At 37.5% G+C, this 15539-nt stretch overlaps 1 protein-coding gene across 2 annotated transcripts in view; it reads left to right on the top strand.

Moving 5' to 3' along the window:
* LOC105471605 (apoptosis inhibitor 5) overlaps positions 1–10367 on the top strand; it is a 32096-nt gene extending 21729 nt beyond the window's left edge. The window contains exons 12-14 of one of the 2 annotated variants that reach the window (XM_011724152.2): positions 1150–1226; positions 1687–1823; positions 8256–10367. In XM_011724152.2, the coding sequence (XP_011722454.1) occupies positions 1150–1226; positions 1687–1823; positions 8256–8338 (297 nt within the window). In that variant the 3' untranslated portion in view covers positions 8339–10367. The remainder of the gene's footprint in view (positions 1–1149; positions 1227–1686; positions 1824–8255) is intronic. The other variant, XM_011724153.2, reaches the window with a different exon arrangement.
* The last annotated feature ends 5172 nt before the right edge of the window (positions 10368–15539 follow it).

The raw sequence follows: 15539 nt of genomic DNA, 5'->3' as shown, positions 1-15539 counted from the left end.
AGGTAGGGTAGAAGTATGTGACATCATAAATTTTTTGTTTTAGGGAGAACATAGGTATGTTTTAATCCATCCTTGACATTTTTTGCAATCTTTACCTACCAGGCAGACTCATCTAATTTCATAACTTCATTTTTATTTTAATGAATCCCTAAACTATACACCATTTTCCTGTCGTCATCTGAGATTTAACATGTTTATAAGTGAAGATTTGCCCTTTCCTCTTCATGTGGTCCCTTTTTCAGTTAATATTATAATATGCAAAATCACTCCAGTTAGAAATCTCAAGCATTTTTTATTCAAAGCATGTTGCATTGGCCAATTCCCTACATTTATATAGTACACTGGACTTAAGTTTATATACCAGGGATGTTTTTTTATTAGTATACTCATTTTAACTGGGAGAAAAGTTTACTTTTATTTAATTTTACCTATGTACAAAAATCAAGGTAAAGCTGGTAAGAAGTATTACTAAGAATAAATGTGTTTAGCGGTTTATTCAGTTGTGAGGATATTATGAGGTTAGATTATTTGAATTCCAGGTTATTTTAACACATTCAGCAAACATTTGCATTCCTAGCACATTGATCATTCGGTATTTAAATCTTACAGGGTTTTTTTTGCCTTATTAATAATTCACAGATATTTCCTAGGGCAGGGGGAAACATGATTAGCCAGAGCTTTAGTGGTTTTTTGTTTGTTTTTACTTTACCTATGGTGCTGGCAGTAAAGCTTTAGATTTTTTTCTAATTTTGAACGACTTAAAAATTTGCAAAAGCACATGCAGATTGCACCATTGTATTTTCCTTAAAGCACCATGGTGACTGCATCTGTGCAAAAACAAACCAAAACAAAATTTATTTGCTGACTTTGTTTATTAAACTGGATAAATATTGATATATTTTATCCTGAAATGTATACTGACATTTAGAAAAAAATTAGCTACACTACAGTTTGTTATGTGCACAAAGTTATGTTAATGAGGTAATAGACGTGATTTGTAAACAAAATTGTTTCTGTTTAATTTTCTGTTGCAGTAAGCTCTGTCTCCTAAATTTAATCTTTAAGATCTGTCTTGGTTTCCAACCCTCACCACCACTCCCTGCCACCAACAAATACATTAGAATTCTTGTCTGATTTTTGTCTCTCCAGGATCTCTTCCACATTCCTCCTTCTTATAAGAGCACAGTAACACTATCCTGGAAACCTGTACAAAAGGTTGAGATTGGGTAAGAAATATATTTAAAAGAGATTTGAGTATTATCAAAACTTAATTCAGTAGTTACATTTACTGTTCAAAAGGGTGCAGTGTTAAATGATTCATATAAAAAGCTGTTTTCAATATTTGTAAAATAAACTGGTGGGAGGCAACCCTGGAACTTTCGGCCTTACTTGTATTCCTGTAACAAAACGATTTTTTTCTGACACGTTTTGTAAAGTGAGTCACTTGCATGTAAGTCTATGAAGCTACATATTTCAGATTATTTTAAAGCCTTGTAAATGCCTTCTGACATTGTCTGCATAACCAAACTATGGTTAATTTGATGACATCAAATGTTAATTCCTTTTTTCTGATGAGATTATCCTCTTTAGGATGTCTTTCATAACTGATATGCTAAATTATAAATGTATTGATAGATTTTGGCATAATAGAATGTTTTTTAATTGCTGTTCTTCCTATTGTTACAGGCAAAAGAGAGCCAGTGAAGATACAACTTCAGGTTCACCACCCAAGAAATCTTCAGCAGGACCAAAAAGAGATGCCAGGCAGATTTATAACCCTCCCAGTGGGAAATATAGCAGCAATTTGGGCAACTTTAATTATGGTGAGCGTTTCCGTTTGGGTACAAGCAATATGGGAGATTAGGCAGAAATTGTGTTGTACTTTATTTTAATTAGTAATTATTTACAGTGTCATGGTTCTATCCGATGACTTTTCTGAATTAGCTTGGAGAACTAGGGCTGTTGAGGAAACGATTTATCCCATTCCTCTCTCATTCACCCTTGTGGGCTCACTGTATTGAGCATGCAACATTAAACAGTAAGCACTTAAAGAAAAATACGCCCCTTGTATTCAGAGGAACCAACAGAAACAAAAGAAGTTGACCGAACCATTCTTTCCATGCTTTCCCAGTTGCAGCTTCAAGGCAAGGCATTCTGTGCATTCTGCCTCAGGGATGGGTATAGCTTCTGAGAGATAATAGTATGAATGCTCTTTCTTGGACGTTGTCAGCTTGCTGCCTATACTCCCATCTCCTGTAGCTAGTTGAAAAGAAGTCACAGAAGTGGAGTCAGATGTTCAGGCATCATCTAGCAAGGAAGATGTGTTCTATTGCAGTCTCTCCCTCTACCCAGAATGCAATCCTCCTATAAGTGCTTCCTATTCTCCTTTAGCCATTAGAGCCAGGAGAGCTTCATACCAGTCCATCCTCTCCCATGGCTATTGAATCAAAAGTAAAGTTTATCTCTCATTAGCTTATTTCCTCATGGATCTTTTTTTTAAAAGAATGGAGAGAAATATCAGGTCAGTTCCTTACCTTGCTTAAGAAGACAAAGTTTAGGCAGGCGTGGTAGCTCACAACTGTAAACCCAACGCTTTGGGGAGGCCAAGGTGGGAGGATCACTTGAGCCCAAGAGTTTGAGGCCAGCCTGGGGAAACAAAGCAAGACCTCATTTCTACAAAAAATTTAAAAATTAGCTGGGTATGGTGGCACGCACTTGTAGTCCCAGCTACTCAGGAGGCAAGAGGCAGGAGGATCGCTGAAGCCCAGGAGCCAAAGCTGCTGTAAGCTATGATGGTGCCACTGCACTCCAGCCTGCGTGACCAAGCAAGACCCTGTCTCTTAAAATTTAAAAAAAAAAAAGTAGATTCTGAACCATACCTGTAATTTTGTTTCCAAGGTGAGATAATTGTAACAGTAAATTACTTCTGTAACAGTTGAATTCTTCTAGTGTTTGAGTAAACAGATTATAGAAAGCCAATTTTAGACTGAAATATGAACCCTCCCCTCCAGACTCTGAGACATCTTTAAGGATGATCACTGAAATCTTTTACTTACATAACAGTATGTAAATGTGCATCTCCTTGCCTCTTATCTGAAAATGAGGTAACAGCTTTTACAGCCTTCTAATAACAATATTTGTGAAAGTATTTTGTAAGGGGAAAGGATTCTCTGTTACTTGGTTGAATCACATTGTTCTCTGTCACTTGTATGATTTAATGTGTCTAACAGTACCATTCTTAAAATCAACAGTTATCTCACATACTGGGAGAATGTGGCTTTAATGAGAGTAATCAAGAGCTGTGGCAATATAAGAATTGTACTCCTTTTTATTGGGCAAGTCAATTTGATTTTACATGAGGATTCTATTGTGTGAAATTCATTGCCTGCTCAATAGTGAGAATCAGGTGATATAATGCTTGTGGAAAAAGAATGTGAAAAATCTGACACTTTAGATTGTATACAATGTTTTTTAAAAAGAAACAAAAAAAAACTGTCAATGTGAAAAACATAAGCAAAGTTTTACTCAAGACAAAAATCCAGGAGTCACTACTTCAGTTACTCCCAGTCTTCAAAATAACAGAAGGGCAAAGCAAAGTAAACATGCAAAAGCAAACTAAAATCTGACTCTTCTTATTGGAAAGAACAATGAATTTCTGCAATTATTTTACATTTGAGAATTTAATGTGATCAGGTCATCGGTATTCTCACAACAAAATTTGAAGCATTTGCTTGACTTTATTTCACCTTTTGAAATGAAAGTAGTTCTCAGTATCCAAGTTTATTGCTTTACTAACCAGTATCTGTTTTTTGCTTTACAAACATGGTATTGGTTCACACAAATTAGTTCAACTTCCCAGTGCATTCATAAACATATACCCACGTTTAGTTTTCCTTCCAGTGCACAAAGTTCCCCAGTAACCTAAAAGTACTAAATGTTCTACATTTTGTGACTTGTGTTCTTTACTTTTTGGAATATAAAAATAATCCTTAAAGTTTAATTTAAACCGAGTTAAATTAAACTGAGCAGTGAGTTAAAAAAAAATGTAAGCTTGAAACCATTGAAAAGATCATGAAAATGCAGAAGTATTTTTAGGATGAAGCTCTTCAAAAAGAAGAAAATTTGGTGAATCTCTGTACTATAGAAATGGCTGTATCAATTGGAGGTAAAAAAGCATTAGCCAATATAGAAAAGATAACTACGTCAAATAGTACCTTCATACAGTGTATTTAATTTCCTCATTAGGTACAGCTGAATAGAGTGTAATCCAAATTCATACTAAAATTGAAAGAGTGGATTGTAGTAGTCTTTTAGCTTAAAGCTAATAATGGTATCTATGACAGTGTTAAGTGTGTTGGTGTGAATAATGAGTATGGTAGGGTGAAATATGCAGGCATCTGCACAGGTGGCTGTAAGTCTGAACAGTCAAAAATGTAGAAGTCATGGCCCACAAAAGGCTACTGCACTACTTTAATGCCCCCATAGTTACTGCGTCTGTCTCTGGGAGCTTCTTGCCCTTGGAGAAACCACCTCTGATTTTCTGAATGTGTTCACTAGAATAATAAACATAATGATTTCATTTTCAAATGGTTTGCATACTAATCAACTTGTAAAAATGTGTCATGGCATAAGAAGGTGACTTTGAATCAGACCCATTCTATTATGCAGATAAATATTAGCCAAATCGGGGAAAGGTCCAGTGAGTTTCCTGTCTTAGAATTGAATTACTTTTCTTTCTGCAGAAAGGGGGGTAAAAAAAGACATCAAGACATCGCCCTAATAAGACATAATGGCAAAATAATTTATTGCAATATTGACTGAAAAGGTATTTTTCAAGCCTCCAAGATTGTGGATCAAAAATAGCAAAACCAAGCTCTCTCTCTTGCTGCTAACAAGATTGCTATAATGAGGAAGTTTAGAAGTTAATGAAAAGATTTGATCTCATTTACATATGATTAAAAGTCCAGCCTTGCTGATAACTTCAATCAGTTTTCTTCACGGGGACGACACCTTTGTGGCTCTAAAAGTGACTGACCAATGGATCAGAGAGACTTGTTCTACTGTATAACACAAGTGACTTGATTTTTCAGCAAAAGATATGCTTAGTTTATATCAGTAGCTGAAACACACTCAGATGCACATACACACATAGCACCTTTTTGGCAGTACTTTGAGAAGCTTATGTAGCTGGTAAAGCAGTGAAAAAAACTCAGCATTTAGATCTACATTTGTGTGAGTCCAGTTGCGTGAAATACTGTGATCAAAACAAAAATTGCATATTTATTGCATTCAGAGGGACATTTTTTAGTCTAACCTGATTTTCGAAAATGATAATTTATTTTTCATAGTTATATAAGTTACCTTTAGTAATGATAGACAATAAAATAAAGAACTAAGAAGTTGTTACCGAAGTCATAGCCAGAGGAGGTAGACAAGAGAAAGAAATAAAGGCCATCCAAACTGGAAAGAAGTCAAATTGTTTCTCTTTGCAGACGACATGATGTTATATATATATTTGGGGAAAAAAAAAAAAAAATTCTACCAAAAAACTCATAGAACTGATAAATTTAGAAAAGTTAGAAGATACAAAATTAGTATACAAAAATCAGTAGCATTTCTATGCATGAACAATGAACTAGCCGAAAAAGAAATCAAGGTAATCCCATTTATAATAGCTATGAAAAAAAATCTAGGAATAAATTAACCAAGAATGGAAAAGGTTTCTTCTTCCTTTTTTTTTTTTTTTTTTTTTTTGAGACAGAGTCTCACTCTGTCGCCCAGGCTGGAGTGCGGTGGCGCCATCTCGGCGCACTGCAAGCTCCGCCTCCCGGGTTCAGGCCATTCGCCTGCTTCAGCCTCCTGAGTAGCTGGGATTACAGGTGCCCGCCACCACGCCCGGCTAATTTTTTGTATTTTTAGTAGAGACAGGGTTTCACCGTGTTAGCCAGAATAGTCTCGATCTCCTGATCTCATGATCCACCCGCCTTGGCCTCCCAAAGTGCTGGGATTACAGGCGTGAGCCACTGCGCTCGGCCTGGAAGAGGTTTCTATACAAGGAAAACTATAAAACACTGATGAGAGAAATGGAAGGGGATACAAACAAATTGAAAGACACTCCATACTCATCAACTAGAGGAATCAATATATTTTAAATGACCATGCTACCCAAAGTGATCTCCAGATTCAATACAACTTCTATCAAAATAACAATGACATTCTTCAGGGAAATTGCCACCAAAAAAAATACTGAAAATTTATATAGACCCACAAGACCCCAAATAGCCAAAGCAATCCTGAGCAAAAAGAACAGAGCTGGATTTATCACACTACCAGATCTCAAAATATAAATCAAAGATGTAGTAACCAAAACGGCATGATACTGGCATAAAAGTAGATACAGACCAATGGAACAGAACAGAGAACCAGAAAGCCAACTGATTTTTTACAAAGGTAGCAAGAACACTCATTGGAAGGACAAAAAAAAGGGATAGTCTCTTCAATAAATCGTGCTGAGAAAACTGGGTATCCCTATGCAGAAGAATGAAACTAGATCCCCACCTCCCACCCTGTACAAAAATCAACTCAAAATGGATCAAAGACCTAAATGTAAGACCTAAAACAATAAAACTACCATAAGAGAAAACAGGAGAAGCACTTCAGGACATTGGTTTGGGAAAAGATTTTAAGACTAAGACCTAAAGGCACAGGCAACAAAAACATAAACCAGTGGGATCATATCAAATTAAAAAGCTTCTGTGCAGCAAAGGAAACCATCAGCAGTGAAAAGACAACTTACAGAATGGGAGAAAATATTTGTAACCTCCTCATCCAACAGAGGATTAATATTCAGAATATAGAAGATATTCAAACATCGTAATAGCAAAGCAAATGTAGATTTAAAATGGGCAAATGATCTGAACAGACATTTCTCAAAAGAAGACATACAAATGGCCAGTGTATGAAAAAATTCTAAACATTACTAAGCATCAGGGTAATGCATATCAAAACCACAATGAGGAAGTTTGGAAGTTCAGTGAAGAGATTTCTCATTTACATATTTAATCATATGTAAATCATGTAAATGTGATTAAAAGTCAGACATTTGCACCCCCATGTTCATTGTAGCACTATTCATTGGCCAAGATGTGGAATCAACCCAGAATCAACAGGTGCATCCGCAGATGAATGGATAAACAAGATGTGGTATTATACACAATGGGATACTATCCAGCCATAAAAAAAAAAAAAAAAGTCCTTTCATTTGCAGCAACATGGAAGGAACTGGAGGACTTTATAGTAGGTGAAATAAGCCAGCAATGGAAAATTAATGCATGTTCTCACTTGTGGAAGTTTTAAAAAGTTAATCCTATGGAAGTAAAAAGTAAGATAGCACATACTATAGGCTGAGAAGATAGGGGGAAGGAAGGGATAGGGAGAGATTTGAGGGAGAATGCAAAATAACATAGGAATAAGTCTTAGTGTTCTGTACCACTATAGCATGACTATATATACTTTCAAATAGGATAATGAATGTTCCCAACACAAAGAAATTATAGGTGTTTGAGATAATGGATATGCTTGTTACCCTGAGCTGATAACTATACATTCTTTGTACCAAAATATGCTACCCCATGAATATGTAGAATTATTATTTGTGAATTTGAAGAATTAAGTTTTTTAAAAAGTGTACAGGCAGGGCATAGTGGCTCACACCTGTAGTCCCAGCATTGAGGCAGGACGATCGATCCCTTGAAGCCCGCAATTTGAGATCCACCTGGCAACATAATGAGACCCCGTCGCTACAAAAAGAAAGAAAGAAAGAAAAAAAAAAAAACGTGGTGTGCATCTGTAGACCTAGCTACTGGGGAGTCTGAGGCAGAAAGATCACTAGTCCAGTTCAGTGTTATGGTGAACTGAACTGTGAACGCACCACTGCACTCAAGCCTGAACAACACAGCAAGACCCTCCAAAAAAAAGTGTAGTTATCATAACATCGCCTTGAAACGACTTTGTTACTGGGATACATTTAATTAAGCAACTATCACAAATGTAGTTGGTACCTTGCCTTATGTACTTCAGTATATATGTTGCTCTTGTTTTATAGGCAGGCTAAATTTGTAGATGGAACAGCAGAATATTAGTTCTGTTCTTATAGGGCCTACTGCTGTATTCAGAGTTATGAGCTACATTTCTTCTGCGTTTGCTGTACCATGAAATCCTAAGCAAGACCTAAACCCTTGTTCGCTTTTTCGTAGAGCAGAGAGGAGCCTTCAGGGGAAGTAGAGGTGGCCGAGGTTGGGGCACACGAGGAAATCGTAGTCGGGGAAGACTCTACTGAATAAGACATCAGCATTCTTCAGCATTGTCATGAGCTTAATATACTTAAATTCTACTACTCATTGGATTGCCGGGGATGTCCCTTTAAACAGACTGCTGCCTTCAGCTAAAAACTTAATGTTCTTTATACCTTTGTATGTATGATCTACTTTTGTAACAGACCATGGTTGTGTCCAAGGTAAAACCACAGTGATATTTTTGGATGCTTTGTCTGCAATCTTGACTTGTTTTTGCAGTATCATTATTCAGACTTCAACTTGTGAATCTTTTACTTTTAAACATCTTGATAATTTGTTGTTGAGAGCTGTTCATTCTAAAATGTAATGAAATTCAGTCTAGTTCTGCTGATAAAGATCATCAGTTTTGAAAGGTTACTGATTTTCCTCTTCCCTCTTAGTTTTTTGCCCAATATATGGAGAAGAGTAATGGTCAATCTTAACATTTTGTTTTAATTGTTTAATAAAGCTGCTGGGCAGTGGTGCAGCATTCCTACCTAGTGTCATAAAAGCAAAATACTTACATAGCTTTCTTAAAATATAGGAATGACATTACATTTTTAGGAGAAAGTAAGTTGCTTTGCACTGCTTACTTAATTCTTTTCCATATATTGTGATACAAACTTTTGAATATGGAATCTTACTATTTGAATAGAAATGTGTATGTATAATATACATACATACATAAGCATATATGTGTGTGTGTGTGTGTGTATATATATATATGCATGCTGTGAAACTTGACTACACAACATAAATCACTTTTTAAATTCCAGGAACGGGTAGTCTGACACGGTGATTATCCTTTTGAGGCTGAATCCGTTAACTTGTTATTTAGGTTTTTACTCCCACTAGCAAGGGATTCTAAGTCAGTTGCACTTACATGATTATTGTTATTTAAAACTAAAAATAAAGACTGCATTTTCAAAGATAAATTGGAGTTGCTATTGGTGAAATACAACCAAAATACTGAATTTGATGTACATACAGGTTTCTACAGGAAGAGATAGTATAATTTAGAATTTGGAGATTTAATAACCAGGGCTACCCAGAAAAAGTGACTTGATAACATGGTACCAATAAGTAAGGGATGCTCTCTCGGTTTGCTTTTGCCACTTTCAAGATTTTAACTTCTCAGGTTATTAATCAAAATTATTGTATAAGTTAGCCAATAGAATTTTTAGGTTAAAACAACAGACAGATGGGGGGTTTGTGGAGTGTTTAATGTCATGGGCATTTTTAGTAGCATAGACCCTTTGTTCTGCATTTGAATGTTTTGTATATTTTTGTTTCACAGTTAATCTTCCCTCCCCAAGTTTGCTATTCAAATCAGCTGCCTGAATGACATTTCTAGTAGTCTGATGTATTTTTTTGAGGAATAGTTTGTGATTCCAATGCAGGTGTCTTCATTACCATTACCTCTACACTGCAGAGGAGGCAAAACTCCTTTATTAGAATTACTGCACATGTGTATGGGGAAAATAGTTTTGAAAGACTAGAATGATACAAGTGAGCAAAAGTTGGTCAGCTTGGCTATGGAGTGGTGGCAATAATCTCTAAACATTCCTAAAGACCATGAGCTGAACCTAAACTCCCTTGGAATCTGAACAAAGGAATATAAAATTGCCATTTGAAAACGACCAGCTAATCTGGACCTCAGAGATAGATCAGCCAGTGGCCCAAAGCCATTTCAAGTACAGAAATTGTATTGAGACTACAACTAAATAAATTTGAACATTAAGTATAATTTTACCACTTTTCCTCTTTATAAGCATATTTGTAAACTCAAAACTGCACAGAAGTGACTTTACTTTCTCAAGTTTGATACTGAGTTGACTGTTCACTTATCCCTCACCCTTCCCCTTCCCTTTCCTAAGGCAATAGTGCACAAGTTAGGTTATTTTTGCTTCTGAATTTGAATGAAAAACTTAATGCCATGGATTTTTTTTTCTTTTGCAAGACACCTGTTTATCACCTTGTTTAAATGTAAATGTCCCCTTATGCTTTTGAAATAAATTTCCTTTTGTAATTTTGTTTTGTGTCTTGATGTGTTATAATTATGGTAACTTCAGATTCTTGGATATTCATTAACACTTATTGATTGCTTCTACTGTGCCAATAGGCTGAAAATATAAAGATGGACAAGAACTGCTCTCTACCTTCAAGGAGTTCAGTCTTTATTTTTTTTTTTTTTTTTTTTGGAGACAGAGCCTTGCTTTGTCGCCCAGGCTGGAGTACAGTGGCACGATCTTGGCTCACTGCAAGCTCCACCTCCTGGGTTCATGCCATTCTCCTGCCTCAGCCTCCCAAGTAGCTGGGACTACAGGTGCCCACCACCACGCCTGGCTAATTTTTTGTATTTTTAGTAGAGACGGGATTTCACTGTGTTAGCCAGGATGGTCTCGATCTCCTGACCACGTGATCCGCCCGCCTTGGCCTCCCAAAGTGCTGCGATTATAGGCGTGAGCCACCATGCTCGGCCTATAAGGAGTTCAGTCATCAATTTGGTAAATTATCTTTAATTTTGATCCTTCAAAGTTCTGATTTGAATTTACTTTTAGGAGCTAATATAACCTGAAAAAAAGAATTTGTGTGTGTGTTTTTTTTTTAACCAAAGCAAAACATTAGATAATTGCCGAATCATCATTAAATAAATCATTTCTATCTTCAGATAATGTGCAAAGCAAGTTGGAACTTAGTAATTTAACTGCCAGGCTTTATGAAAGTGTTCCTGAAGTAGCAACAAGGATGGTTGTGAGTGTGGGAAAGTCAGATTTTAAGTGGATCAGGATAAGGTGATCACATCCAGGCCTACAGCTTTTTTTTTTTTTTTGAGACAGAGTTTCGCTCTTGTCGCCCAGGCTGGAGTGCAGTGGTGTGATCTCGGCTCACAGCAACCACCGCCTCCCAGGTTCAAGCGATTCTCCTGCCTCAGCCTCCCAAGTAGCTGGGATTATTGGTGTCTGCCACCAAGCCCAGCTAGTTTTTTGTATTTTTAGCAGAGATGGGGTTTCACCGTGTTGGTGCGGCTGGTCTCGAACTCCCGACATCAGGTGATCCACCAGCCTCGGCCTCCCAAAGTGCTGGGATTACAGGCATGAGCCACCATGCCTGGTCTTCCAGGCCTATAGCTAAGGAATGCCAAATTTGTATCCCCATTATTTCTTGCCTGGAGTTTCATAATAACCTCCTAATTGATCTCCCTGCTGTTATGCTTAACTCTCTACAATCTGCTCGAAACACAGCAGCAAAGAGACATCTAATTTTCTGCCAGAAATTGTTCACTGGCTCCCCATTTCAAAATAATAATCAAAAACATTACCATGGCTTTTAATTCTGACCTCAGCTGCTATTCTTACCCTTGTTCACTCTGCCTCAGCCAGTTAGCTTCATGCAGGCCAAAGACATCCTCCTGCCTTACAGCCCTTGCATTAGCTAGCTGTCCCCTCTAGTCACTGTTCCTTATATCCACACATCTAACTCCTTTTTCACGTCCTCGAAGCTAACCTCAATCCTATCTGTCCCCTACTGCTAGAATATAATGTGGCTAAAATGCAACAAAAGTAAAGATTTTTGCATGTTGTTGATTCATAATCCCAAACATCCAGAACAGTGTTTTGTACATAGTAAGCTTTCAGCTCTTAGTAAGTTGAAGGCACTGTTTTAAGCCTAGAGGATATAGTAGTGAACAAAACAGGCAAACTCATGGAATTTACATACTCTTATGCAGATCCTGACAAACTTAAGCCTGTACCAGAGTAGTAAGTGCTATAAGGATACTGAAGCATTCTATTGTGCTTCAGCTAGTATAGAAAGAATGGTCAGAAAAAAGCCTCTGAGTGATTGATTTGAGCTGAGACCTGGATAATGATACCAAGCCAGCCTCGTGAAGACCTCAAGGAAAAGCATTTGAGATCAAGGCAACAAAATCTGCAGGACTCCTGGCTTTTAAGAATGTGCCAAGCTGTGCTAGAGAATGGGCTATCTCCAAGTTCTAAGATTCCTAACCTTGACCTCAGAAGTCCTAAATTCATCCACTACTACAATAGTGAACTGCTTTCAGTAACTGACAGTTAACACCATGCTCTTTCTAACATTAGGGCATTTTCCCTCTGGAAAATCATGGTTCCTTGATTCTGCCCATTTATCTGGCTGATTCAGGTCTGAATAAATTTGACCCTCCTTGGGATGCCTTTCCTCTCAAGTTGGTTACAGGACCACCTATTATGTGCTTCCTCAGTAGGTGGGTAAAAGACAGCAGGAGAGAGATCATTGTAATCAGTGTGATGGAAACTAAAGCTAATATAAAATCTAACGTATCAATAAAAACCTAAGATGACTATCTTGCTATCCTCAGAGCAGCCCTAGTGTCACTGTGAGTTTGAATCCTTGGTCTCATCCGTGGTAGCCCTCATACTTCAGACTCCCTGATCTATTTGACAAATGATTTCTAAATGAAATTACTATATTAGGTAGCCTCTACCTCCCTTTAAAAAATCCTCTTCACTCACTGTGCATATTGATGTTGAGGAGTTACACAAGTAAAGCCCTCTTGCTATAACCAGGCTCCTTTCCAACCTGTTCCCCCCGACCCTGCTTCCCATCAATTCAAAATTGCTCTTAAAGACTTAATTATATGTAGTAGGATGCCAATAATTCCATTCCTACTCAAACATGCTGCTGCTTCTATCAAGATGAGTCTGTTTCCATCCACACTTGAATTTGGGCTAAGCTTGTTACTTTCCTTAACCAGAAGAATGCATAAGTGATGCTTTGCCACTTCTGGGGCCTTGACCCTCTGACAGCCTGGCAGCTTCCTTTTATTCTTTCAGCACCCTGAGCTACCCTGTAAGAAGCCTGTGTAACTACCTTGTCTGAGAGAGGCCCAGCTACCCCCAGCCATTTCAATCACTCCAACTAAAGCACCAGACGTGTTGGAGCCAGTTTGGAACATTTCAGCCTCAGCTGAGCTCCTAGTTGAATGCAGCCTTAAGAGTGACCCCAGCTAACACCAGGAGTTGGCAGAAGAACCACCCAGCTGAGACCAACAAACTGAAAAATAATAAATCATGTTTTAAGAATTAAAATTTAAACCTCTAAGACTTATGTTGGTTTTATTATAAAGCAAAAGATAACAGAATGTAAGCCAGAGTGTTACCCTCCTCCCTAGGAGTATTTATATCTTAAATATTTTCTCTAAGGAATAGGCAGTATGTAAATCCTTTGCAATTTTCAGGTAAGGTGGCCCAAGGGAAGAAGTTAATCCAGAAAGATCATTCATTCTATCAACAGAATGAATTCTAATTAATAACTTCAAGAATTCTATGATTTATAGTGATAGTAAATAAAAGACCTATTTGCTAAAATATGTTCAAAGACTAAATTACATGCAGTTAGGGGCTTGCCTATCATTTGTTGAACTAAGAATTGAATCACAATTTGGGATATCAGCAATTTTGTCAACTGCCATCCTGTATTTCTGTAAGTTTCATCTAAGGAAAAGTATAATGAAAAAAGAAACATCAGAACAACAGAATAAAAGAACGGGGACAAGTGATCTGGATGTAGAAAATTAGTAGGAACAATTTTATTTAGGTTAAGATGTTTAACTGTTTTATTCACACAAAATGGGAATGCTACATTTGGGGGAGCTAAAAACCTGTAACTATTTTGTACAGAAGCTCCAAGGAAGATAAAAATGTTAGTATAGGAAATGCTTCCTGCCCTCAGTTGCTAGTGTAGGTAAAGAATTGCAAGATGACACGTCCCTGGATGGCCTTGGCCATGCCAACTCTTCCCCCACTTGTTGCAATTTTCAGGCAGAATGTACTGAGAATGCAACATTCTGAGATAAGGAGGAAGCTTCCAGAACAACCTGGGCCGTGTCCTCATTTTTCCTAAAACAGGATGTTCTGCAACACTTGTACTCAGCAATCTCAGTCATATCCAGGGTATAAAACCCAAAGTGTTTTTGGAGTCCCTCATCTGTGCTGCAACATGGGGTATATGCAGATGAGGCTCTATCTATCTGCCCAGGGCAGCTTTCCTGAGCCATGGGATCAGCTAACCATGGATCCTCCATTTCTGTGTATCTTTGCTGCCTATTCGTAAAAAATTTGCTTTGCCTGACTTACTGTTTGAGTGTTCTGTCTCACCATATTAGAACTAAGAACTTTTGCAAGAACCACTGAAGTTTGGGTGTTCAAAGTTTATAAAATAATATCACACAGCAGCATAGTATTGTCATGTTACTGCTACAGAATTCAGAGGCAGCAAACAAGTTGACAGACATTTTTGCAGGCTAGGATTTCAACTGTATCTTAAATAGATTTGAGAAAGCAGCATGAGGAAAGGATTTTAGGCAGGGAACAGGAGCAAAAGTATGTCTAAATTAGTCTGTGATACTTAAAACAGTTCAGTGAAAGACTAGAAGAATGGTACTTGGCAGTCAGGATCTGTGGTAGGCAAAATTCTAAGATGATCCCCACTGGTCCTTAACCTCATAAAATCTCCCCTACATATATTAAAACATCATGTTGTACACTAAATATATACAGTTTTTGTCTATTTCACCTTAATAGAGTAGAAAAGGGGGAAATTTCCTAACTTGACTGTGTGGGGAAAACATGAATACGATATCACTCCTGTGATTATAGGTTTGGATGTGCTTAGGGCCTGCCAAAACTCATGTTGAAATTTGGTACCCAATGTGGCACTGTTGGGAGATGGGGAGGTTTCTGGGGGTGGATCTGTCATGAACAGATTAATGCCCTCACGGTGGGGCAGGGTGCAGGGGTGAGTTCTTGCTGTCTCAGGAATGAATTAGTTCTCATGAGCGTGGGTTGTTAAAGAGTTTGGCTTTCTTGATTTCTCTCTCTTGCTGCTTCTCTTAACATGTGATCTCTATGCACACCCACTCCCCTTCTGCTTTCCTCCCTAAGTGGAAGCAGTGTGAGGCCCTTACCAGATGCAGCTGCCCAATCTTGGACTTTTCAGCCACCAGAATCATAAGCCAATTAAACCTCTTTTCTTTATAAATTGCCCAGCTTTAGGTATTCTGTTATAACAACGCAAAATGGACTAAGATAATGTTATATGGCAAACAAAATTTTTGCAGACGGCATTAAAGTTACTAACCAGTTGATCTGAGGTTAATAAAAAGGGATATTATTCAGATAGACCTTATCAACTCATATGAGCCCTTTA

Source organism: Macaca nemestrina, chromosome 12, assembly GCF_043159975.1.
Source record: "Macaca nemestrina isolate mMacNem1 chromosome 12, mMacNem.hap1, whole genome shotgun sequence".
In the NCBI taxonomy this organism is placed as follows: Eukaryota; Metazoa; Chordata; class Mammalia; order Primates; family Cercopithecidae; genus Macaca; species Macaca nemestrina.
Note: the sequence above shows the minus strand (reverse complement) of the source record. Positions and strands in the feature narration are given on the sequence as shown.